Source organism: Scylla paramamosain, chromosome 36, assembly GCF_035594125.1.
Source record: "Scylla paramamosain isolate STU-SP2022 chromosome 36, ASM3559412v1, whole genome shotgun sequence".
NCBI classification, from domain to species: Eukaryota; Metazoa; Arthropoda; class Malacostraca; order Decapoda; family Portunidae; genus Scylla; species Scylla paramamosain.
In genome coordinates, this window is record NC_087186.1 from 7,714,408 (window position 1) to 7,739,429 (window position 25,022).

At 42.2% G+C, this 25,022-nt stretch overlaps 1 protein-coding gene across 1 annotated transcript in view; it reads right to left on the minus strand.

Annotated features, from left to right (window-relative positions):
* Window positions 1–891: 891 nt before the first annotated feature.
* The window catches only part of LOC135090892 (uncharacterized), a 135,710-nt gene continuing 111,579 nt past the window's right edge, over window positions 892–25,022 (minus strand). Inside the window, exons 4-5 of the mRNA XM_063988051.1 lie at window positions 2,104–2,298; window positions 892–1,574 (exon numbers count right to left, since the gene is read on the minus strand). Of these exons, the coding sequence (XP_063844121.1) occupies window positions 1,011–1,574; window positions 2,104–2,298 (759 nt within the window). The 3' untranslated portion in view covers window positions 892–1,010. The remainder of the gene's footprint in view (window positions 1,575–2,103; window positions 2,299–25,022) is intronic.

Below are 25,022 nucleotides of genomic sequence, written 5' to 3' on the forward strand. Positions count from 1 at the left end.
CCTCCTCCTCCTCCACTAGGAAACCATCCTCTCTTTCTATACCTCCTCATCACTCTCACTTCGCTTTTCTTCCCCTCTTCTCATTAATGAATTACAGAGAGAGAGAGAGAGAGAGAGAGAGAGAGAGAGAGAGAGAGAGAGAGAGAGAGAGAGAGAGAGAGAGAGAGAGAGAGAGAGAGAGAGAGAGAGAGAGAGAGAGAGAGAGAGAGAGAGAGAGCAGCATCCCTTCATCAAAGACCAGGTGCAAAAAACAAGGACTAAATTTGCATACTGATAAATAATTACTTGCATTATCAAAGGGAAAAGTTATAATTTGCCAGGCGAGTGATACGAGACTTGCTGGTCTGACTGGAAATGATCAGCTGATGATGGAAAACTAATCTATCCTCACATTAAAAAAAGGACTCGGATTAATCTCCTGTGATCCTAATTAGTCGCCAAATAAATGAACCTGTAGTTGTTAATGAAGCGAACCTCATTTTATACTTTTATTAACGAAAAAAGAAACACACAAAAATTTACATGCTGATAAATTAAAAAACAAACATCCTCCACATATTACAATTTCACAATACTAATTCCTGCAACTGATTCCACATATTATTTCCCAATGTCCCTTTAATAATACAAATGTTTACTTTATCTGGCTGACTTATAATGGCGGGAGTGGAGGACTTAATGGAGGTAAGATGCGTGAACCGTAAGAGGGGACATCTGAGGGGCAGGATTTTAGGTAATGAGGGAGGAAGGGAAGGGTAAAGCAGGGGCAGCTAATAAGGACTGGCAAGGAAGGAGGCAAGGAGGGAGAGAGGAGAGAAGGAGGGGGACGGAATGAGATATTGGAATGTCAGAGAGTTTGGGCAAATTAGGAACATGTAAGACAAGTGCATATGAGAGAGAGAGAGAGAGAGAGAGAGAGAGAGAGAGAGAGAGAGAGAGAGAGAGAGAGAGAGAGAGAGAGAGAGATGACAGCAATGTAACAGCACGGGGGAGACAGATGAAGTCTTCCCTCACACTCCATCTTCCTCGCCCAGCACCGCCGCGCTCTCCACCTCTTCCACCAGCACTACGCCGCAGTCCACCACCCTGGCCTGGGAGGGATCGGGCAGGGCTGCCACCTCCCGCACCACCTCCAGGCCACGCTCCACCTGCCCGAAGGCGAAATGCACAGTCTCCCCTGGATTCCCATGTTGAGTCGTGATGAAGAACTGCGCCGCCCTGTGTATGCCGCCCCACCACCCCCGCACCACCCCCGCCCGCCACTCCCTGCGGTACTCCCTCCCCCAACCCAACCACGGAATCAGAGACGCACCTCCTGCACCGTCAGTTCCCTCGTAGTCCCCCGCGATGATCCTCTCCTTAGGTTCCCCTTTGTCAAGGACGCCGAGGACTCTGGTGTTGGTGTAGCTCACCCCGCGTTGCCCCGTGCACAGCCACGTGAACTGCCTGCCGCGGCCTGTGTCTGGGCAGAGGCGGATGTACACGCGACCCCTGAGGCGTGGCGAGGTGTTCTCCACGTCTAGAAACACCAGCGTGCCCTCCCGGTCGACCAGTTCATTGAGGGCCTCCTTGTGCTGCGGGATAGGTGGGGTGTGTGTGAGGGCAACGGTGGGGCAAGGAAAGGTGCGGGAGGGCACTAGCGGGGCAAGAAAGGGGACGTGAAGGCACTGGTGAGGCAAGGAAGGATGCTAGAGGGCACTGGCGTGGCAAGGAAGCAGACGTGAGGGCAATGGTGAGGCAAGGAAGTGTGCGGGAGGGCATTGGCGGGGCAAGGAAGAGAGCGTGAAGGGACTGGCGGGGCAAGGAAGGGGGCGTGAGGACACTGGCGGGGGAAGGAAGGGTAAGTAATGGCAATGGTTAGGGAAGGAAGGGGGCGAGAGGGAGGAAGGGAAAGATGTGGCGGCGGGGTCAAGTCATATTGCCTCCTTCCGCCGCCCTGACTCGTGAAAGAGGCGTGGGTCGTGTCAGCTCTTTTCAAAGTGTGCGTCAGCTCGTATGCTATTTATTGACTTTTCCCCCCGCGCATCAAAGCCCGCCAGGATCAGTTATTGAGGTTCCACGGAATATCGAGTTTACATGTGGCGAGAGTCCACTTCCACTCACCTCAATAGTGATGGAGCCCGGCGGCGGGGGTCCCTCGGCCAGGCAGTGGAGGTGCAGGTGGCCGCGGGACAGGGTGAGCCGCCCGCACCGCAGCGTCTCCCTCTCCCCGTCCAGGTTTCTTGTCTGTATCGCGTACACACTTCCCGCCACCACGGCTCCTCGTACTGCTGCCGCCATGCTGAGGAGCTGTGCAGCCTGCCGGGGGGAAGGAGGGAAGAATGATTGGTTGACTGGTTGATTGACTGACTGACTGATTGAAAGACTGCTTGATTGATTGACTGATTAACTGACTGACTGAGTGATTCCTTGACTGACTGACTGACTGATTAACTGATTGAATGACTATGTGACTGATTGATCGATTGACTTACTGACTGACTGACGAACTTATTGAATGACTGAGCGAGTGACTGACTGACTACTGACTAACTAACTGACTGACTGATTGAATGACTAGTGACTGACTTATTATTAACTGACTGACTGACTGAATGACTAAGTAACTGATTGACTGACTGACAGACTGAATCATAGAGCGAGTAACTGACGGACTGACTGATTGAATGACTGAGCGAGTGACTGACTGACTGATTGACTGACTAACTGAATGAATGAATGACTGATTGCCTTACTGATTGACTAAGTGACTGACTGAATGACTGATTTAAGGCAACACGAGAGGATCATAATTATGGCACCGTGCATCAAAACTACCAAGCAACAGATTTCACTACATTTATAAAAGAATAAGTAGAAGACATAATAACACACACACAAAAAAAAAAGAAAGAAAACGTTAAGATAAGATACAAACAATAAAAGAAAAAAGGAATGGTGAATATTAACCCAATGACAGAGTCCTTCCTGTCTAAACTACGAGAAAAGTAAGACAGTAAACATTTCCTTCTGTCAGCTGTTTTGGCACTGCGAGGACACGAACTGACGAAGGGGAAAAAAAAAAATGACGGATGATATTGAGGCAGCGAGCTCGTGTAAAATGTCTGCTGGGGAGTTGAGGGAAAAGGTGGAGTGCAGGAGTGAGGGAATGAAGCAGTGGGAAGAACGGATGAGGGGGGGGAGAGAGTAAGTAGGTGGGAGTGAATAGGAGAGGGAGTAAGGGAGTGGATAAGACAGATGAGGGAAGGAACAGGTAAGTATATGGAGTGAATGCGAGAGTGATGAGTAGAGAAAGGGAAGGTGATGGAAGGAGAGAATGAATGAGTGAGCGAGTGAGGGAATGGGTAAGACAGTTGAGTGAGAGGAAGAGTAAGGGAATGGATGAAAGAGGAGGTGAGGGGAGGGATGATGAGGATGGCGATACGAGTCACTATGGAGATGATGCAGTGAGGAGTGTCTGTCTTAACATGTAGACTTACGCAATGACTCCCTGCACTCACAACAAAGCAGGCGGGCCAGACCAAAACAACACACGCGCCGCGGAAACCAAGCCCTCAAAAATACAAGCAGAAATCCAAACAGGAGTAAAAAAATAAAAGTAAAAACATAAAACAATGCAATATATCCGAGTCACAACGACGCTCGGCACACAAAAAGTGAGGAAAGGGGAGATAACAAAGAACATAAAAAACACCACCGAAAAATAACAAAAAGCAGAACAATACAGGAAAGGAAAAATAACACGATCGCGCTCTATACTCTTGCCTTTAGCTCTGCACTCCCGCCGTCTGCTGGAGGCCTCAGGGGGTGGTAAAGAGGGCCGGGGGAGGACAGGGCTGCTCCAGGGCTTCCCGTGGCTGCAATCCGGGGCGAATAAGGTAGCAAAGACATCCCTGTGTTCGCGGTTAATGGCTTCCGTCGCTAGTTTGTTGGCGCGCCTCACCTGAAGCCGCACAAGTGACAAAATGAGATCCGAGGGTATCTCTGTCTTCCTATTTGTCTCCATATCAGCATCTCCCTTGCCAGCACCAAGCCTGCGTCTAACGCAAACATACACACACACACACACACACACACACACACACACACACACACACACACACACACACACACACTTTTATTCTAGCGCTGTAAAACTCCCGCCAGGTGGACCTTCCGCACTCTTAGGTGTATTAAAGTGGATCGCAGCGGCGGCGGGAACACCTGCCTTGGAGGAAGCGATGGCGAGGGCCGTGTCGCGAGGGACCTGGAAGCGGCGCGCCACGGAGGGAGCAGCAGGAGGCTCCCAAACTTGCTCTTGATCCCCCTGACGCACCTCCATCCCCTCCACCCCCTCCCGCAGCACCTCCATCACCTCCGCCTCCTTCATCTCCCAGTGCAGGCGCTCCCTCGCCTCCTGTACTCGCCGCTCCTCGCGGGTCAGGGCCTCCACTGCGGCACGGTTGATTCGCACCAGCTGCTCGATGGCGCTTTCGTGCCGTTGCCGCCACCAGCACAGATCATTGGCATAATCCTGCAGCCGCTGGTCACAGGCGTGGGTGGAGGCCAGCAGGGTGCGAGCCGCCACCTCCGCCTGCGGCTGGTGGAGGAGGGTTCGCCACTCCGGTGTCAGGCTCATCTTCTTTAAGGGCGCTCCCGCTGCCCCGCCCACAGCAGCGGCGGCGGCACAGTCAGTGGCAGAGACGAATGGTGGTGGTGGCAACAGGGTGGGCATAAAAGGTCAGCTGTTTACTCTTTAATGTCAACTTGAGGCCTGTAGGCGTGTGTCCTGCCTGGCGGGGGAGGGGCGGCCTGGCCGACAAAGGTCACTGCGAGGGGTTACAGGTGACATGTTCACAAAACACCACGACTTGTGTCGCTCCGTCAGACAGGTCACGGCTATCTCACCTACCACCACCACCATCACCACCACAACCACCACCATTACACTCAGCACCATAAGATCATTGATTCTTAAAATTTCGTCTTCTTAACTTCACAGGTCTTGTCTTTAACTTCATTAACTTTGCTCTGTCAAAACTTCAACTTTCGCCGCTTCGTGCACACTTGTTTCCTTTCCTGTTCCTCTGTGCTAATCCCTGCGGGCTGCCTCCCCCTCTCCGCCCAGCGCCGAGCCCCCGCCGTCCACTGCCGCGAGACAAACAGACACACACACACACACAACTACACAGTCACACAGGACGGCTGGGAGGCGGAGGAGATTGGAGAGGATGCAAGGAACAAAATGGTCTTATCTTGTGATAGCGGCGAGATAAGATAGTCAGTACAGAGCTGCTACAAATGTTATGGCATGCCGCATGTCCACTACGAGTTTCTCTCTCTCTCTCTCTCTCTCTCTCTCTCTCTCTCTCTCTCTCTCTCTCTCTCTCTCTCTCTCTCTCTCTCACGGAAGTCCTGTGGTATTCCCAATCAGTAGAAAGAGGATGTGTGAGAGAGATGGGAGGGAGAGGAAGTGCGTGATAAGATTGGTAACTCGTGTACACTTTCAACTTTTCAAAGTTTAGATAAGAAAATAACAATTTCTGACACTAGAGAGTCGTGGTGGTGATGTCACGGGGAAACGCTGCAGCAGACCACAGACCACGTGCCTCGCAGTGGATGGATCTGTACTGCTGCTGCTGCTGCTGCTGCTTTTTCAGTGATGATTCTATTTTCAGTACTGACTTATTTGGACAAACAGGATTTTTCCTTTGTTTATTTTGGAGTTTTCTGCATTGTTTTGTAACTAAAGAACTACTACTACTATTACTACTACTACTACTACTACTACTACTACTACTACTACCAACAACCTTACTCCACCTAGATTCACAGGCAGCTTAAAGCAAGAACAATAAGCAGAGAGATGAAGATATATACAAGTCAAACCCTTTCTTCCAACGGAAAATCATAGGAAGGGGGAAACAGAAGCAGAGAAGCACAGAGATTAAGAACTGCCAGATTTTACTAGTGGAAGGGAGCAGACCACTGACTTCAGCTTCAGGAGAAATCTATCAATCAAGGCTGAAGAACGAAAGATTTGCTAACATCACTTAATAAACTTCTACACACATCACTTCCTCACTGCCAGCGTAAATAACATGGATGGCAGTGATGGTGTTAATAGTAAATGTCTTGATACGAGACTACATTAGTGAAAGGGTAAAACGAACCAAAGGCTTGCTTATATGGTTAAATAAGCTCGCATCAGCGCCTCACTTCCTTATTGCCTAGGTGGATAACACGGATGCTGATGTTATTAGCAAATGTTTTTTGATGCGAAAACATTACTGGCAAAAAGGTGGCTTAATTACGGTGCTTAAAAGTTATTATAAAAAATCATTACGGTAATTAGCTCTTACATCCTACACTAAGAGGCTGTAACAGAGCGATGAAAATGAAAATGAAAACATTATCATAGATGAAAGTAATGTGTTAGATAAATGTAATTAATGAATATATATGAAATGGATACAGAAATAAAATAAAATATCGAAAATAATATGAAAATGTTAAATAAGAGAAATAATATGAAAAACAATGAAACAAAATCTTAAACAAAAAACAATTTCCTTAGAAAAATTAAGAATAGTCTGAAAATAAATATAATTAATATGTAAAAAAAAACAATTAAAACAAGTCAAACAAAAAATGTTCTTTAGAAAATAAGAATAAAATGAATATGAAAAAAATAAGTGAAAAAATCTTAAATATAAAAAATCTTAAAAATGACATGAAAATAATAAATAATGAATGTGAAAAATTATATTGAAAAAAATAAACATATAAGCTATTTCCTTTGAAAAAAAAATCTAAAAAGTATAAAACTAATAAATAATGAATACAAAAAATAATGAAAAAAATAAACAAAACTTCGTTAGAATATACAAGTATATATATATATATATATATATATATATATATATATATATATATATATATATATATATATATATATATATATATATATATATATATATATATATATATATATATATATATATATATATATATATATATATATATATATATATATATATATATATATAAAGAAAAAATGAAAATAATAAATACGAATAATGAATATGAAAAAAATAACACTGGAAAAAAATCTTAAAGATAAAAACAATTTTCTTTGATACACAGGCGCGTCAAAAAAAATCCGCGGTAAAATGAGGTAAAAATAACACGAGTCCTAAAAATAAACGCAAAAATGAAGGCTGAATATCGGACTCCTGGCGCTCTCTTTATAGTTGGCTCAGTGTTGTATAATTAAAACAGAAACCTTCTTTCTGGCATACATAATGAGCGAGCGTGGGCCGGATCCAAATAAGCCAGTTAAATATAGATGAGTCTTTAAATTACTATTACCGTTTTTCATTCGTGGGTTCCAGTGTATTGTGTATTTATTGCTGGGTTTTGTGTATAATGGTAATCTCTTTGCCCGCTCTCTCCATAATAATGATGAGAGACGGTCTTTATATTAGTGGGGTTATTTTATTCGATTATTTAAGTATACTGAATTATATAATCTTTTAACTAATGTACCTGTATTTTGTGCATTTGTATTATTTCCTTGTCCGTCTTGTTTTCATAATAATGATACTAATGACGATAAAAAGGTTAAAATTAGTGCAGATATTTTTATTAATTTCTATAGTGTTGTATCACTTATTTACTATTATGTTATTAATAATTTGTGTCTATCATCACCTTATCTTTCATTATTTTTTTTCATCATACAATGTTTATTCTTCTATACGAACTAACTCAACCATTACTATTGTCCTCACTACCATTATAACTACACACTCTTAAAAAAAATACGTAACGAAAGGAAAAAGATAAATAAAATAAAATAAAAAATCATGTGTGAATATTAACCCTCTCCTGCTGGCGACTAATGAGCGGCGTCGGGTACCACCACCGGAAATAGATTATCAGGTGACATGGCGCACCTCAACACTGAAAAAAACAAAAATTCACCTCTAAACACACGAATAATGATATCACATGACAGCCATTTCACATGTCGAACTTCAGAGCGAGTTGATGGTGCCTCTGTATTAGCGGTGACGTGAGGCAGCAGGGCGAGGCAGAGGTGAAGCCAAAAGTTGTTAATAATAATAATAATAATAATAATAATAATAATAATAATAATAATAATAATAATAATAATGACGATGATGATGGTAGAGTAGTAGTAGTAGTTAGTAGTAGTAGAGTAGTAGTAGTAGCAGTAGTAGTAATAGTAGTAGTAGTAGTAGTAACAACAACAACAACAACAACAACAACAACAGTAATAATAACAATAATAATAGTATCACATTACAGGAATAACCACAGCCACTAACTTTATTTTGACATCGCAGTGAGCTATATTGGCACGGGAGAGAATCTGATACCAGCTGCTCTCTACTTCACTCCCAAAATCATTAATGGTAATAATAACGGCGATATCACACGAAGCCCATTTCACCTGTCGAACATTTTTTGAGCGGAACAACCACAGACACTGAAGCTATTTTTGGCACCAGCGTGAATTACAACAAACAGGAAATAGAACAGGAACACTTGCCATCTTGCATCTAAAAACTCTAATGATGATATCACGTTGAGCTCATCTGACCTATCGAATTTCCTATGAGTGAAATGAACACATATTGGCGCTGTTTTTAGCATCAGTGCGATTTGCAACATGAAGCGAATATGACTTAATAGGAACACATGTTTCACATCTGAAAACGATAGTAATAATATCACCTGGCTTTCATTTCACCTGTCGAAGTTTCTATGAGCGAATTGACTATATAATATTGGCGCTGTTTTTTGGCATCAGTGTGAGTTTAAACATCAGCAAACAGAACTTAATAGGAACACAGGTATGGCTCCTTAAAAAATGCCAATGATAATATAGTGTAATACTTTAGCGAGATGACTACAATTGATGACTATTTTGGCATTACTGTGAATTATTACAGCCGCTGCAATGATTATATTATATAACAGGCATTTAATCTCTCAAACACTTTTTCCCTCACATAAATTATCATACTTTTGCATCGGTGTGAACCCAACCCAACTAAAAAAAAAATATATATATATATAAGAAAATAATGAAAGCTGCAAGAAGCCACCAGGCATACACGTGGCTGTCGCTGTATGAATCATACCTACCTGTTTCCACCTGTCATCCTCACCCATGAATTTACCCAATCTTCTTTTAAAGCACCCTAATGACTCAGTACTAACAACGTGATTACTGAGTCTATTCCACTAATCTACCACGCTATTAAGAACCAATTTCTTCCTATCTCTTTTTTAAATCTTTTTCAAGCTTCAATCCATTATTTCTGATCTTATTCTGATTACTAACCTTAAGAAGTTTGCTTATATCACCCTCATTACATCCCCTATACTCCTTAAAGACCTCTATCAGGTCTCCTCTTAACATACACCTCTTTAAGGATCGCTAATTTAAAAGCTTCAATTTCCTTTCGTAAGGAATACTTCTCAGCTGCACACTATTACGAAGAGGACCTGGAAGGGAAAATGTTCAGGAGAAAATATCTATGAAGTAGAAATCCTCAAGGGAAATTATTCATAACCAGAAAAAAAAATCCTTGGAAAAATCTCTAAAAAGGGAAAATATCCAGGGATAAATAAACCAAGAGAATTAAAAATAATTCTAAAGATGAAAATTTCTCAGGAGAAATAAGTAAGTTAGAGGAGAAAATATCCTGCTAGGAAAAGATGTCATGGATTTCAGGAAGTAGAAAATGCCCAAAATAGAATTACCCTTAAAAACAAAAATGCCCAAGGGCAAAATGTCCAAGGGGGAAACATGTCTAAAGAAAAATGTCCAAAAAATGAAAATGACCAAACAAAAATGCCCAGAGAGAAAATTAAATGTCACTGGGAAAAATGTCCAGGAAATATTAAATGCTCTGGGGGAAATATCCATAACGAAGATGTGCAGATGAAAATGGACAAAGATGTCCAGCAAAGACTAAAACGCCAAGAACAAAACGCCCAAAAGGGAAATGTACACAAAGAATTAAATGCCCAAAGAAAAAGAAAACGTGAGGGAAAAAATTAAGTGTCCATGGGGAAAAAAAAGTTCACGAAAAATAAAATACACACGAGAAAACCCAAAAAGAAAAAAAAAATATATATATCAACGAAGAATTAAATACCCCTAAAAATATCCTGGAACAAACACACACACACACACACACACACACACACACACACACACAAAAAAAAAAAAAAAAAAAAAAAAAAAAAAAAAAAGCCCACAGGAAGCCCGCCCAGCCCCCCCCCTCCCCTGCACCCCAACACCCCCCTACACACACACACGCACACACACACACACACACACACACACACACACACACACACTGAATAGCAGCAGCTGGCCTTCTCTCACGACGCTGGCTGCTTCACGTCGCTGTTTACCCGGTTGCCTCAATGTGGTGATTTAAAACCTTATATATTTTCCAGGCGGGTGAGAACCACTTACTCTCATCCATCACCCACGTGTCCGCTCACTCCACGCTCGCTCCACACAAGTTTGCGTCCCCTTATCCACTTTTCAGTCTCCACGCGCGTCCAGTCGGTTAAAAATGTCCAAATTAGTGACCGTGGGCAAAAAAAAAGAGTTCTGATGTTCTCTTGTCTAATTATGTATTCCTTCTGTTACGCTGTGGTGGTGGTGGTGGTGGCGGTAATTTGTGTGTGTGGTGGTTGTGGTGTCATCTAATGGTGTTTTGTGATGTGGTGGTGACGGTGGTGTTTTTTGTTTTTTTGTGGTGATTGTGGTGAATTTTGGTGGCGTTGTGTTGCCTAGAGGTGAGTTTTATGATGTGTCGATAGTGGTGGTGGTGGTGGTGACGTGCGGTGTTGCAGTTGTATCACGTGATGGCTTGTGATGCTGTGGTGTTGTGCTAGTGTTGTGGTGCTATTGGGCCTTGCTGTGGTGGTGTTGTGTTGTGGTGTGATGGTGATATAAGGTGTTGGTATTAAGGTGTAGCACTGGTTGTAATGCTGTGGTGCTATGATGACCTTAGTGTTGCTTCATGCTGTCATGCTGTGACGGGGCTGTCATACTGTGGTGGAACATGCTGTGGCGGGGCTGTCATGCTGTGGTGGAGCATGCTGTGGCGGTGCTGTCATCCTGTGGCGGTGCTGTCATCCTGTGGCGGTGCTGTCATGCTGTGGCGAGGCTGTCATGTTGTGGCGGGGCTGTCATGCTGTGGCGGGGCTGTCATGCTGTGGCGGGGCTGTCATGCTGTGGCGGGGCTGTCATGCTGTGGCGGTGCACTAAGCCGCTGCGGTGTGCTGTTATTATGGCGACGGCTTTCCTTCCTCTTCCCTTTTCGCTTCTCTCTCTCTCTCTCTCTCTCTCTCTCTCTCTCTCTCTCTCTCTCTCTCTCTCTCTCTCTCTCTCTCTCTCTCTCTCTCTCTCTCTCTCTCTCTCTCTCTCTCTCTCTCCTTTTTTATTGCACTTAGCTCCCTCCGAAAGCCTCTTGGGTCCACGGCAGCCACTTTCACTACCTACCACTATTCTCCTCCTCCTCCTCCTCCTCCTCCTCCTCCTCCTCCTCCTTCTCCTCCTTCTCCTTCTCCTCCTCCTGCAGTACATCATCGTTTTTCTCTTCCTCCTCTTCCTCCTCCCTCTACCTCTCCTCCTTCTTTAAAACGTCTTTTCTTCATCCTCTTCTTTTTCTCTTTCTTCTTTACATCTCCCTCCTCTTCCTCCTTTTTCTTCAGTCTTGCTTTTTCTTCTGCTTCTTTCTTCTCGTTCTCTCCCTTCTCTTTCTTTGCTCTCTCATATTCTCCTGTTTCTTTCTTTCTTACTTTCATCTACACTTGTTTTCCTTTCTCTCTCTCTCTCTCTCTCTCTCTCTCTCTCTCTCTCTCTCTCTCTCTCTCTCTCTCTCTCTCTCTCTCTCTCTCTCTCTCGTTCTTTCTTCCTTAATTTCTTCCTCCTCCTCCTCCTCTTTTTTCCACTGCATTCTATTTTTTTACTACTCTTCCTCTCTCCTTCTTCCTCCTCCTTCTTCTTTAGTGCATTCCTTTTTACTATTCTCCTTCTCCTCTCCTTCTTTGATTTCCATTCTCCTCGTCCTCCTCCTACTCTTCCTCTGTCTTCCAATATTATATCTTTAATCACTCTATTCTTCTCTTCCTCCTCCTCTTCCGCTTCTTCTTCTTCTTCTTCTTATTATTATTATTCCTCTTCCTCTTCCTCTTCCTCCTCCTCCTCCTCCTCTCCACTAGCAAAACCATGCAAGACATTTCCTTTTTTTTCCTCCAATCCGCGTCTTCGTATCCAATTTCCCTCCTTCATTCCCTCCATGTCTTCCCTCCCATCGCATCTTCCCTCCAGCCTGCTTCGTTCTCTTTCTTTTCATCTCCCTTTTTCTCCTAATCCTATTTTCTTTTCTTCCTCTCCAGATTTCGTCCTCCCGTCTTTCTCTCCCTTCTAATTTTCGTTTCCTTCTTCTTCCCCTTCCTGCATCTCCTCCTTTTTTTTTCTCTTCTTCTCTTTATTTTAATTTTCTCCACTTTTTTATCTATTTCTTCCCTACTTCTCCCCGCTTTCTTCATTTTTTTTCCTCCCTCTTTGCTTTCTTCTTTTTATTTGTCCTATTTTTTTATTCCTTTCTTCTTTCTCTCCCTCCCTTCTTTTCCTCATCTTCTTTTTATACTTTCGCTATCCTTTCCCTTCTTCCCTCTTCTCTTTTCGCCTCTCCTTTTCCTTCTCTTCCTTTCCTCGTTATTCCCTTTCTTCCCACTTCCTGAAATCTTTCTTTTCCTCTTTCTTTCCCCTCCCTTCGTTGTCTCCTTAACCTTTTTCCTCGTTATTTCCCTTTTTCCCTTTCCTTCCTTGTTATCTCCTACTTCCCTCTTCCTTACTCCCCATCCTTCTTTCCCGCCTTTCCATCCTTTCGTCTCTCTCCTCTCGCTCCTTCCCTCTTCTTGTCTCTTGTCACTCCCCCTCTCCCTCATCTCTCCTCTCTCTCCTCTCCCTCGTCTCTCCTCGCTCCCCCTCTCCCTTCCTCCCCTGTCCCTCACCTCACTACTGTCAAACCAGCTATTAACGGACGCGGCCACGGAGGACGAAGGAAAATGTTAAACTAAACGCGGTAGTGTTGGTAGTGAGGCAGGAAAACGGCTGGGAAAAAAGGAAAAAAAGATGCAGAGGCGAGGAGGGAAGCCAAGGAAATGAGTGAAAGGACAGGGGGAAAAGAGTAAAGAGGAAAACGTAAAAGGGAAAATGTAGGAAGAGGAAATGATGATGGGAAGGAAGTTGTATGTTTGAAGGGAGGGAAATTAATGTGAAGGTGTAAATATGAAGGAGTAAATGGGGAAAGAGTGGGGGAAAGAGAAGGAAAGAGAGGAAAGGTAACAGATGACAAATGTGAAAGGAAGTTAGCAAAGAGGGAAAATTAAAGAGGGAAAAGAATTGCGGGAGAAATGAGATGACAAAGAGGAAGAGAGGGAGGAAACGTAAGAAATTAAGAAAAGGAGGAAAATATAAAAGATGAAGGGGAAAAGAATGAGAAAAGGAAAAAATAGAAAAATTAAGATAAAAGAAGCAGAAGCAAGGGTGGAATGACAGAAAAGGGAGAGAGAAACAGAAGACAGGTAGAAAGCAGAGGAAAGGAGAGAGATAAGGAAGAGAAGGAGGAAGGAAAAGCAAGATAAATGAAAGGAAAAGACGAAAAATAGAATAAAAAAAAAACAGAGGAAAGGAAAACGGAGGAAGCAGGGAAAAATAAACTGGGAGAAAGACAAAAAAATAAGGGAGTGAGTAGGAGGGAAAATAACAGAGGACGAAGAGAGGACGGGGAGAGAAATGCGAGGAAAAAAAGAAAAAACTTTGGAGGAGGAAAAAAACTTGGACAGAGGAGGACGCGAGTGACCACGAGGTGTATTCAAGACTCAATTTTCCTCCGTTACTGTGGGTCATTTTCCCCCCAAACAAGAAGGAAATGGAGGACGGCATGGGAGGCAAACCAGCAAGAGTAAGGAAGACTGCAGAAAACCACATTAACCACCACCACAACACCACACACACACACAAACCACACCCACCCACAACACCACACTGTACCACGCCCAACCACATCCAACCACACCACTTAACTATACCACATCCAGGCGCACCCACCTAAACGTGTACCCTACTCTATACCGCACCAGCCATGCCACACTGTACCACAACCAGCCACGCTACCACACTGTATCACACCATCAAACTGTACCACACTGAACGAGACCATCACACAGTACCACATCCAGTCACTCCGCCACTCTGTACCACACCACACTACACCACCACTGCAATACACCCAGCCACACCACACTACCTGTACCACAAACCTAACACTGTACCACACCACGACACATCACACCACACCACATCACCCACAAACAAAACCACACAACACTATAACTACATTGCATGACGGAAACCTCCCGGAACGTTCAAAGTTACGGATTTAAGCCAGATGTAAGCCAGATATCCTCAGTGGCTTAGGGGGGCTTGGCAAGGAGCACATTTGGTCTGATTCCCTCCCAGTGCACCTGCCTAATACAGCCGCACCTGGGTCGTGTGGCGCGGCTGATCATTTGAATACGTGAGCCTCTTCATAGCATGGTAGTGGTATTAGACAACCTGCCACTGTGCTCTGCTGCATCCTCTGTGTTTGGTTACTGAAAATGTTTGTCAGTAATTGAGGTTATAGAGTGGCTGACAGAAACTGAAGGAATGAGAGATTTTGTTAGTGAGTGAATTAATTTGTGAGTGAGTGAATGTGTGATTTGGTTTATTAGTAAGTGAATGCGTGATTTTGTTAGTGAGTGATTGAGTGAGTGGATTTGTTACCTAGTTACTGAGTGAAACAGCGAATATGTTAGTTAGCGATTTACTTACTTACAGAGTGACTAAGTAAATGAAAAGAGTGAGTGTGAGTTAGCTAGTCTAGGAGAGGTCATTTACTCAATTTCACATTTTCTACTAATCTCTTAAATAGTAATGTTAGCTAGAAAGAACATAAATATCCTTCTGTATTCTCTCTCTCTCTCTCTCTCTCTCTCTCTCTCTCTCTCTCTCTCTCTCTCCCTCTCTCTCTCTCTCTCTCTCTCTGAATGTCAACAAAGGAAAACCATAGCAATAAAAGCACATAAAGTGGTGGTGAAAGTACAGATCACTGGAAGACACCACTGACACCACAAGTAACTGCAGTCAAAAATTATAATCCTTTTAGCTATACTTTTATTTATCTATCTACTTTTTATTTTATTTTATTTTTCCTATTTCAGTTGTCTATGTTGAATCACTAACTATCATATTATCACTACCAGTCACAGGGGAACATCACAACCACATCACAACCACAATCACACCACAGACAACCACGACCACACCACAAATAACCACAACACACACCAGTCTCCATAACAACACCAAAACACGAAGGAACGCAACACCAAAACAACACCAGACAAAATTGTAGGAACGGAAGGAAAGAAAATAACGACATCACAGGAAATACAAGAAAAGAAATGTTGGGAGAAGAATGTGGGATAGAAAACTGTATATCTTCTAAACCCCCATCTCTGTGTGTGTGTGTGTGTGTGTGTGTGTGTGTGTGTGTGTGTAGTATCATGTTCCTCTCCTGCTGATCTAGTTCTGAGTAATCTCTCTCTCTCTCTCTCTCTCTCTCTCTCCTCTCTCTCTCTCTCTCTCTCTCTCTCTCTCTCTCTCTCTCTCTCTCTCTCTCTCTCTCTCTCTTCCCTTTGAACCACCCTGATTCCGACTCTTACTAACTTAGAGGCGAAAGAAAGGGATTTTTGATTGGCTGCAGATTGAAGATCGGAAGCCGCAGGGGAAAGAAAGGAGGAGGAGGAGGAGGAGGAGGAGGAGGAGGAGGAAGGAAAAAAAGAGACAGAGAAGAAAAAAGATAAATACCAGCTCATACCTTTTCATCTCTCTCTCTCTCTCTCTCTCTCTCTCTCTCTCTCTCTCTCTCTCTCTCTCTCTCTCTCTCTCTCTCTCTCTCTCTCTCTCTCTCTCGTTTTTGTATCCCTGGTATAATAATAATGACAAAAGATAGTAATGTAAAAGAGTAACAATAGAAATGTAATGAAAAGAAGAAGCATTATTGTTTTTATGAAGGAGAGAGAGAGAGAGAGAGAGAGAGAGAGAGAGAGAGAGACAGCAAAATGTACCGCTCTTTTTTTCTTCACCGCAGTGTCTGTCTGTGTGTGTGTGTGTGTGTGTGTGTGTGAATACAAGAAGAATTTTCATAGCGTTCCTCCAGTCCATACGCATACATGAATAAAACACACACACACACACACACACACACACACAAACAGCGACACAACAACAACAGACAGACAGACAGACAGACAAAAAAAAGTTGTTCTACGCTTCTGAGATACAAAATAACCCTCTCTCTCTCTCTCTCTCTCTCTCTCTCTCTCTCTCTCTCTCTCTCTCTCTCTCTCTCTCTCTCTCTCTCTCTCAGACAACTCAGCACTTCCCAACAACAGAGGACACGGACCCTACTTCCCTTTACTCTCCCTTTCTCCTCCTTTACTCTCCCTTTCTCTCCCTGTAGTCGTTCTCAAGGGGAGGGGGTCGTCTTCCCAGCAGGAGGCGTCAGTGTTTACTTCACGTCGTTGTGTTTTCGCTCGTAATGAGAAATTCCCGGAGTTTGTGAGGTCTCTTGGTGAGCGGCGGAGGCGTGATGAGGAGAATTAGAGAGAGAGAGAGAGAGAGAGAGAGAGAGAGAGAGAGAGAGAGAGAGAGAGAGAGAGAGAGAGAGAGAGAGAGACTTAAGGTATACAGTCATGTACGTATGTATGTGTGAAACTTAACGCAAGGCTATTTCATTTGAACGCCAGTGTGACGCAAGATGTTTTAGGATGAAAAGGTGAAGAAGAGTGAAAAAAATGAGCACTGTGGTGGAAACAGAGAAGAAAATAATAGTGAATGAAATGATGAAAAGAAAATCAGTAGGACACCATTACGAAATATAAGGGTTGAAGGAAAATGACAAAGAAAACCGAAAAAATGGTAGGATAAATTGAATGAGGAACAATTATGAAAGAAAAGGGGAAGGAAAGCACCGATAGAAAAAAGATGAGAAATGGGCGAAAAGGAAAGATGAATGAAAAAGAAAAAAAAAATTATAAGATAACGAAGGACAAACAGTAATATAAAGGAGAAGGCAAATTGAATAAAAGTAAACTATTAGAATAGTAAAAAAAAAATGTGAAGGAAAATAGTAACAAAAGTAAAAAGAAAGGAAAACTGTAAAAAGAAACAATTTTGAAAACAAGAGATGTGAAAAAAAATAGAAAAAGGCAAAGAGGAACAAAATGAAGGAAAAGACAAACATCATGAAAAAGAAACAAGGAAAGAAATGTAAGAAAAACAGGACGAAATATTATGAAACAACCGTGAACAGTTATTGTAAACACTGAAAGAAAACATGAAAACCTAATCTTCTTTCAATATTCTGTAGCTTTGTTTTGTTTTTTTTCTCTCTCTTTCTTTCTCTCTCACTTCGTTCTAGAATTTTCCAGTTTTCTCTGACCCTTTCTCTGGCACGCAAACCGATAAAGAAATAAAAGAAAAAAAACACGAACAATTAGCCTAAAAGTCAAATGGAAAAAAAAAATGCAAAACTAAAATGAAAAATGAATATATGAAAAAACTTTGCGTCACAACGGAGGCTAAAAATAAACAAAAAAGAAACGAAGGAACCTCAACTATTTTTTTTTCTCTCTTTTATTTTGATTTTCTTTCCAAATAAACAAATAATTCTGATGCTTCGGGAAAAAGAATAAAACCTGTGTCTGTGTGTGTGTGTGTGTGTGTGGATGTCGGTCCTATTTTTTTCTTTCTTTTATTTTTTTATTTTTTTTATCTATTTCCAATCTTTCTTCCCCATTCCAAAAAAAATGAATAAAAAATTAAAAAAAGTGAACATGAAAACTGAGCTTCAGATGAATAAATATAAATGTAAATGAAAAACGATTCCAACAGAGAGAGAGAGAGAGAGAGAGAGAGAGAGAGAGAGAGAGAGAGAGAGAGAGAGAGAGAGAGAGAGAGAGAGAGAGAGAGAGAGAGGGAGAGAGAGAGAGAGGAAATTACCATATTGAAGAGACAGTGTATAAACGGACAAGTAGAGAAAATATAAAGAATGCTCAAAACACAAAAAAGACATCAAAGGAAACACAAAGAAAACGCAACACACACAAAAACAGCAAAAAATAGATAAAACCACGAAAAAGAAAGAAAATGCACTTAATATGTAAAGGAAAACCTGAAAACAGACACGACAGAGAGAGAGAGAGAGAGAGAGAGAGAGAGAGAGAGAGAGAGAGAGAGAGAGAGAGAGAGAGAGAGAAAGAGAGAGAGAGAGAGGTTGCCAGGGATACTCACCCGGACATCTGCTTCTTGTTGAGAGTCATGCTTGGTCGCCTTGCCCTGCCGTCATGAGCCAATATCTTAGAGGGAACCAACAGCTGGGAGGAGGAGGAGGAGGAGGAGAAGGAGGAGGAGGAGGAGGAGGAGGAGGATAACGACGACAGCGACGAAGAGTTTTAGAAGAAAGAGGATGAAGGGAAACGAAGATAGGATGACATGGAAGGGAAGGGAAGGGAAGGTACAAGGAGGGATGGTACTAAAGGAGGAGGAGGAGAAGGAGGAGGAGGAGTAGGAGGAGGAGGAGGAGGAGGAGGAGGAGGAGGAGGAGGAGGAGGAGGAGGAAGAGGGGGAGGAGGGTGGTAGAAGAAGAAGAAGAAGAAGAAGAAGAAGAAGAAGAAGAAGAAGCAGATAATGATTATTATTATTATTACTATTATTATTATTATTATTATTATTATAACGATGTTGATGATGGTGATGATTATGATGATGATGATGATGATGATGATGATGATGTGTATATGTATATAGATGAAGAAAAGAAGAGGGACAACAACAACAACAACAACAACAACAACAACAACAACAAGAGGAAGAGGAACAGGACAAAGAAAAGAAAAGAACAGAAGACGGAAAACAAAAGGACACAAAATCAGTGAAAGAAAAAAAGAAGAGAAACAAAAAAAAAAGACTAAACGCAAATGAAGCTCAAAAACGAACGAAAAAAGAAAAAAATAGAAAATGAGAAAAGGAAACAAAAACACTAAAGAAACGCCCCAGCGAAGGAGGAAAGAAGCGAAGAGGAATAAATAAGAAATGGAAAAGCTCAACTATGCTAAAGGGAGAGAAAAATGAAGACAATAATAATGTTAAGTGGAAAGAACAACTTATTACGGCGGTCTGGAAATGGAGGAAGCGAGCGGAGAAGGAAGAGGAAGAGGAAGAGAAGGAAAAGGGAGAGAAAATGGAGGAGGAGGAAGGAACAGTGTGGTTGACAAATGATATCATAAAGGGCAGTTCTGCATTCATGTGTGTGTGTGTGTGTGTGTGTGTGTGTGTATGTACCGTAGCGCACGTGACGGTTTTACGTAACGCTCTATATGAATGTATGTATGAATGTATGTATGTATGTATGTATGTATGCAAAGCTCACAATACTTTTCGGATCCCAAAATCCGTCAAAATGTCAAGAAGAAGAAGAAGAAGAAGAAGAAGAAGAAGAAGAAGAAGAAAAGAAAAAAAGAAAAGAAGAGGAAAGAAAGAAAGAAAGAATGAAAATGATAAGTAATGACAGATAGATAAATAGCTAAGTAGATGCATAGTTAGAAAAGATAGAAAGAAAAAAGATAAAAAGTGACGGAAAAAAAGAAAGAAACAAAGAAACAAAGAAAACAAGAAACAAGAATAAAACAAAAGAAGAAAAAGAGGAAAAAAAATCACGTCTGAAACTGAACAAAATATCCCAGAAATAGAGAGAGGAAAAATATCACGAAAAAAAAAAAAAACAGAAGACAAAGAAAAAAATAAATAGATCACCTTTTTGAAACTCATTAAAATACCTCAGTAACAGAAAAAAGGAAAAGAAAAAAATATCCCACACAAGAAAAAAAAAAAAAAAAAAAAAGGAAAAAAGGAAGAAAAGTAGCAAGACTTTGACCATATATCATGTACTTCCAACAAGACTTCACTAACCCTCCTCCTTCTTCTCCTCCTCCTCCTCCTCCTCCTCCTCCTCAAGTAACGTTAGATTCAAGTTATTAAAACATTTATCTTCACACGAGAAGCGTAAATCATGACATAACGGCGCCCAATCTTACAGCACCACCCACCAATAGCATTCCAGCAACCCCTCTTTCTCCGCCAATAGAAGCACGAGTCTCGGAGGAAGAGCCAATAGCGTCCCAGTTAATCTGCGCGAGGACCAATAGCGTGGAAGATGGCGTGCAATTTGAACCAATGGGAAGGAAAGGAAAGAGTGAAGTGGTTTTGCTGGGAGATTCGAAGCAATGAAGCAGTGAATGAACCGTCACAGAGTTATTCTATGCAATCAGGGTTCGTTGTATACCTCTTCTGCTACTACTACTACTACTGCTACTACTACTACTACTACGACTATTCAACAACAACAACCACTACTACAAAAACACCATCTACTACTACTACTACTACCACCACCACCACCACCACCACCACCACCACTATAGATAATTACAAAAATAAAGGATCACATTTCGAAGGAGACGTTTCATAACTTTTTTTTTCTTTTCTTTTTTTTGACGCATTACAGTTTCTATGGCTTTTATTTGATTCCCTCCAGTGTGCTCCCTCTCCCTCTTCTCACAGTTCCTTTCAGCCATCTATACACTCTTCACAATTCCTCCTCACCAACCGTAAACACCCCTTCAATGGGCCTTCACACTCAGCCACAGCCTCTTTGTATCCCATAGAAATCATCACAACCAGCACCACAGCCTCTCACAGATTCCTTCCTCCTCACCACATTTCTCCAGCTCCTACACGGTCCACTCACCACACCTCGCAGCACTAGTACCACCACAGCCCTTCCACAGCACACAGCACTTGTTTTAGTCCCTCACACAATTCTGAGCAGTATTTTAACAGGCCCATCACAGCACTTGCAGTCTTCTCACAGCACACAGCCCCTATTACAGCCCTCATACAGCTCGTAAATCTTCCCACAGCCCCCTACAGATAGATACACAACACTAGATTATCTTTTTGCAGTCTTTACGTAGCAACGACAATTTTTTATTTATTTTTTTTTTATCATTTAACAGCCTTAACACAGCTCCTGATAGCCACTTAATAGCCCACGGTCTTCTTCACAGCACCTACATCCTCCCCTTGTCTTTTCACAGCGTCCACACAGCTCTACATAGTCTTTTCACATTTCCTAACTCTCTTCACAGCACCTACAGTACTCTCTTTCATGTCTTTCCACAATTTTTACACAGCTTTTGACGTCCTCATCCTTCACAGAGTATCTACACAGCCCTTGTCTTTCCACAGCCTCCACACAGCTTTAGATAGTCTTTTCACAGCCTCACCCTTCACACAGTATACCTCTCCCTGTCTCCACAAACACCACACAGTACCTACACCCTCCTTGTCTCTTCACAGCCCCATAGACTCTTTATCCTTCCGTCTGAACGCCTCGATCTCCTTCAAAGGTTCCTCTCCTCGGGTTGCTGATCGCGAGGCGCCCACACACCACCGCCGCCGCCATCAAGGCATCGTGTCCTTTATCAAATTCCCCAGAAGAGCCTTTGATCTCCTTCCCCGCCATGTTGACGCTACGGCCCCGATGCTCACTCCCTCGGCGCGTCCTGTTGTCTTCCTGAGAGTTATTGAGCGAGCTTCATTTGCCTCCAGTCACTTATACTTTTTGATTTTTTGGAAATTGGGGTTCTGTTTTTCATTTTTTCCCTTCTGGCGTTTAACTTTTTTTCTTTTTTAATTTACTTTTTAGTTGTACTTCTTTCATTTTTTTGTCTTTTGTCGCTTATGCCTTTTGTCTTTTTTAATTGGACTCTTTTTCAATTTTTTGTCTTCTGCCGTTTATACTTTTTTGTCTTTTTGAATTGTACTTTTCTTCTACTTCTTGCTTTTTTGTCTTTTTAATTGCACTTTTTTTTGTTTTTTGCCTTCTTCCATTTATACTTTTTTTGTCTTTTTTATTTGTATTTTTCTTCTGCTTCCTGCTTTCATTCATTTATACTTCATTTTATTTTTCCTCTGACTTCCAATTGTCAAGGATTTTTCTATTATTTTTTGTCTTCCATCATTTATACATTTACTCTATTCTCATCTAATTCTTGCTTTCAGTTACTTTCACTATTCCCTCCTTTCTATTTCTCCCCTTTTTCACAAGTAATTTTCTATCCAATTTCTACATAACGCCAAATAGTGCAAAGCTTCAGAACAGACCTCAAACTTCAAAAATAATCCGTATCACTTTGTACACTAGAACACTTTATACCTTAAACTTCCTCCAGTGTTGTGTGTGTGTGTGTGTGTGTGTGTGTGTGTGTGTGTGTACGCGTCGTCTATTGTTCCCTGTATGAACGCTTTTATATTCATGATGCTCGCTTGTTCATTGACGCCCGTTTTTTGTTACTCTTTGTTATTGGATGGGCAGAGGACGCTTCCCGTTTTCTTTTTTTTTTTGTATGTAGTGTGAGAGAGAGAGAGAGAGAGAGAGAGAGAGAGAGAGAGAGAGAGAGAGCTGGATAAACATTCACTGTTGATTCTCACAACTCAACTCTGTGATTCTGGCTGTCATCTCTCTCTCTCTCTCTCTCTCTCTCTCTCTCTCTCTCTCTCTCTCTCTCTCTCTCTCTCTCTCTCTCTCTCTCTCTCTCTCTTCTCTCTCTCTCACACATTTCCTTCTCTTCCTAAATTCCCTTTCCCTTTCCTTTACTCCCTTCACTTCCTTAATTCCCTTCTCCTTTACTATCTTATCTCCTTCCCTTCCCTCCTTTCTTCAGCGCCACTCACACGTCCTCCTCCACCCCATATCCTTATCTCCTTCCTCCACCCTCCGCTGCCTATCACTCTAATTTCCCATGAATACTAAGGAGTGGCTGGGCACCTGTTTAATTCACTGATAAGGAGAAGATCATTTGAAGGCATAATGCAAAAGCCAGATTTTCCCTAGGCCTATAAATTTTGGGAAGTTGTGTGTGTGTGTGTGTGTGTGTGTGTGTGTATACAGTTGATTAGTCATGCAAATTTGTTGGAAACCTTGTCGAGCTACAAAGTTTGAGAAATACATAACATAGAAGTAGTAGTAGTAGTAGTAGTAGTAGTAGTAGTAGTAGTAGTAGTAGTAGTAGTAGTAGTAGTAGCAGTATTAGCAGTAGCAGTAGTAGTAATAACAGAAGATAACGACAGTGAGGTTATAGTGGTGAAACTGAAGAACAGAAGTAGTAATTTGGTGACGCTTGTGGTGGTGGTGGTGGTGGTGGTGGTGACAGTGGTGCTAGGTGTAGTGACTGGCGGCGGGACAAGCACTGTAGCGGTGCGGTGTGGCAGAGGGCTCCCTGTACTACTGCTTCTCTTCCCTCGCGGCTCATTTATTATTCAGAAAGTTTCATTATTCAAGTGGTTGCATAAACATGTACAATTCATAGTATTCTGATCTTTACGGCGAGCTTCTGTCTGGGTCCCAAGAGAGAGAGAGAGAGAGAGAGAGAGAGAGAGAGAGAGAGAGAGAGAGAGAGAGAGAGAGAGAGAGAGAGAGAGAGAGAGAGAGAGAGAGAGAGATTTTACCTGCGTGTCTGGGAGTGTTTCTTAATTACCCCGCGCCACGTGAGTTGCTTCCTCTCACCTGAGCTTCACTTCATTAGCATGGCAGAGGAACATCTCTTGCCTTCCCTCTCCTTCCTTTCCTGTCTTTCCTTTCCTTTCCTTATCTTCTCTTCCCTTTCGTTTCCTTTCCTTTTCCCTTTCTTTCTTTTCTTATCTTCTCTCCCCTTTCATATATTTTCCCTTTTTTCCTTTATTTATCTTCTCTTCTCTTTCCATTCTTATCTTCTCTTCCCTTTTCATTTTCTCTCCTTTTCTTTTCCTTCCTTTCATTTTCTAATCTTCTTTTCCCTTTTCTTCCCTCTCCTTTCTTTATTTCCTTTTTCTCTTTCTTTCCTTTCCTTTTCTTATCTTCCCTTTCCTTCTCTTATCTATCCTTCTTCCTTTCCTTCTGCCTTTCTTTCCTTTTCTTATCTTCTTTTTCGTTTCGTTTCCTTTCCCTTTTCTTTCCTTATCTTCTCTTTTTTTCCCTCTCATTTCCTTTCTTTTTGCCTTTTTTTGCTTTCCTTAATTCTTCTTACCTTTCGTTTCCTTCCCTTTTCCCTTTCTTTCCTTTCATTCCCCTCCTTTTCTTTTCTTCTCTTCTCTTCTCTTCCCTATCTTTCTCTCTCTCCTTCTTTTTCCTTTCCTTTCCTTTTCCCTTTCTTCCTTTTCCTTCTCTTCCCTTTCATTTCTTTCCTTTTTTTCTTTCCTTCATTTTCTCCACTTCCCTTTCCTTTTCTTTCCTTTCCTTCCCTTTCCTTCCTTCCCTTTCCTTCTGTGTTTCTTTCCTTTCCTTCCCTTTTCTTTCCTCTCCTTCTCCTTCCTTTTTCTTTCCTTTCATTTTCTTTTCTTTCCTTCCCTGTCTTACCTTTTAGTTTTTTCTCTTCCCTTTCCTTCTCTTCTCTTGCCCATTATTTCTTTCATTTCCCTTCCCTCCCCATCCCTATCTTCCCCTTCCCTTTCCTTTCCTTCTTGTCTCCTTCCCTTTCCTTTCCTTCCTGCCTCCTTCCCTCCCCTTTCCACTCCAAACCACCCACAGCCTCTTGCTCTTCCCATTCCTCTGCCTCCCCAACTCACGACCCCAGCCTGCTAGTCTGCTGGGGAATTGAGGCAACAAAGATACTATAGCCGCAGTGAGGATTGGGGATTGCGGGATGTGACTCTCTCTCTCTCTCTCTCTCTCTCTCTCTCTCTCTCTCTCTCTCTCTCTCTCTCTCTCTCTCTCTTAGTTGTGTTGTCTTTTCGTGTCTTATTCTTGTTTTCTGTCTGTTGTTTATTT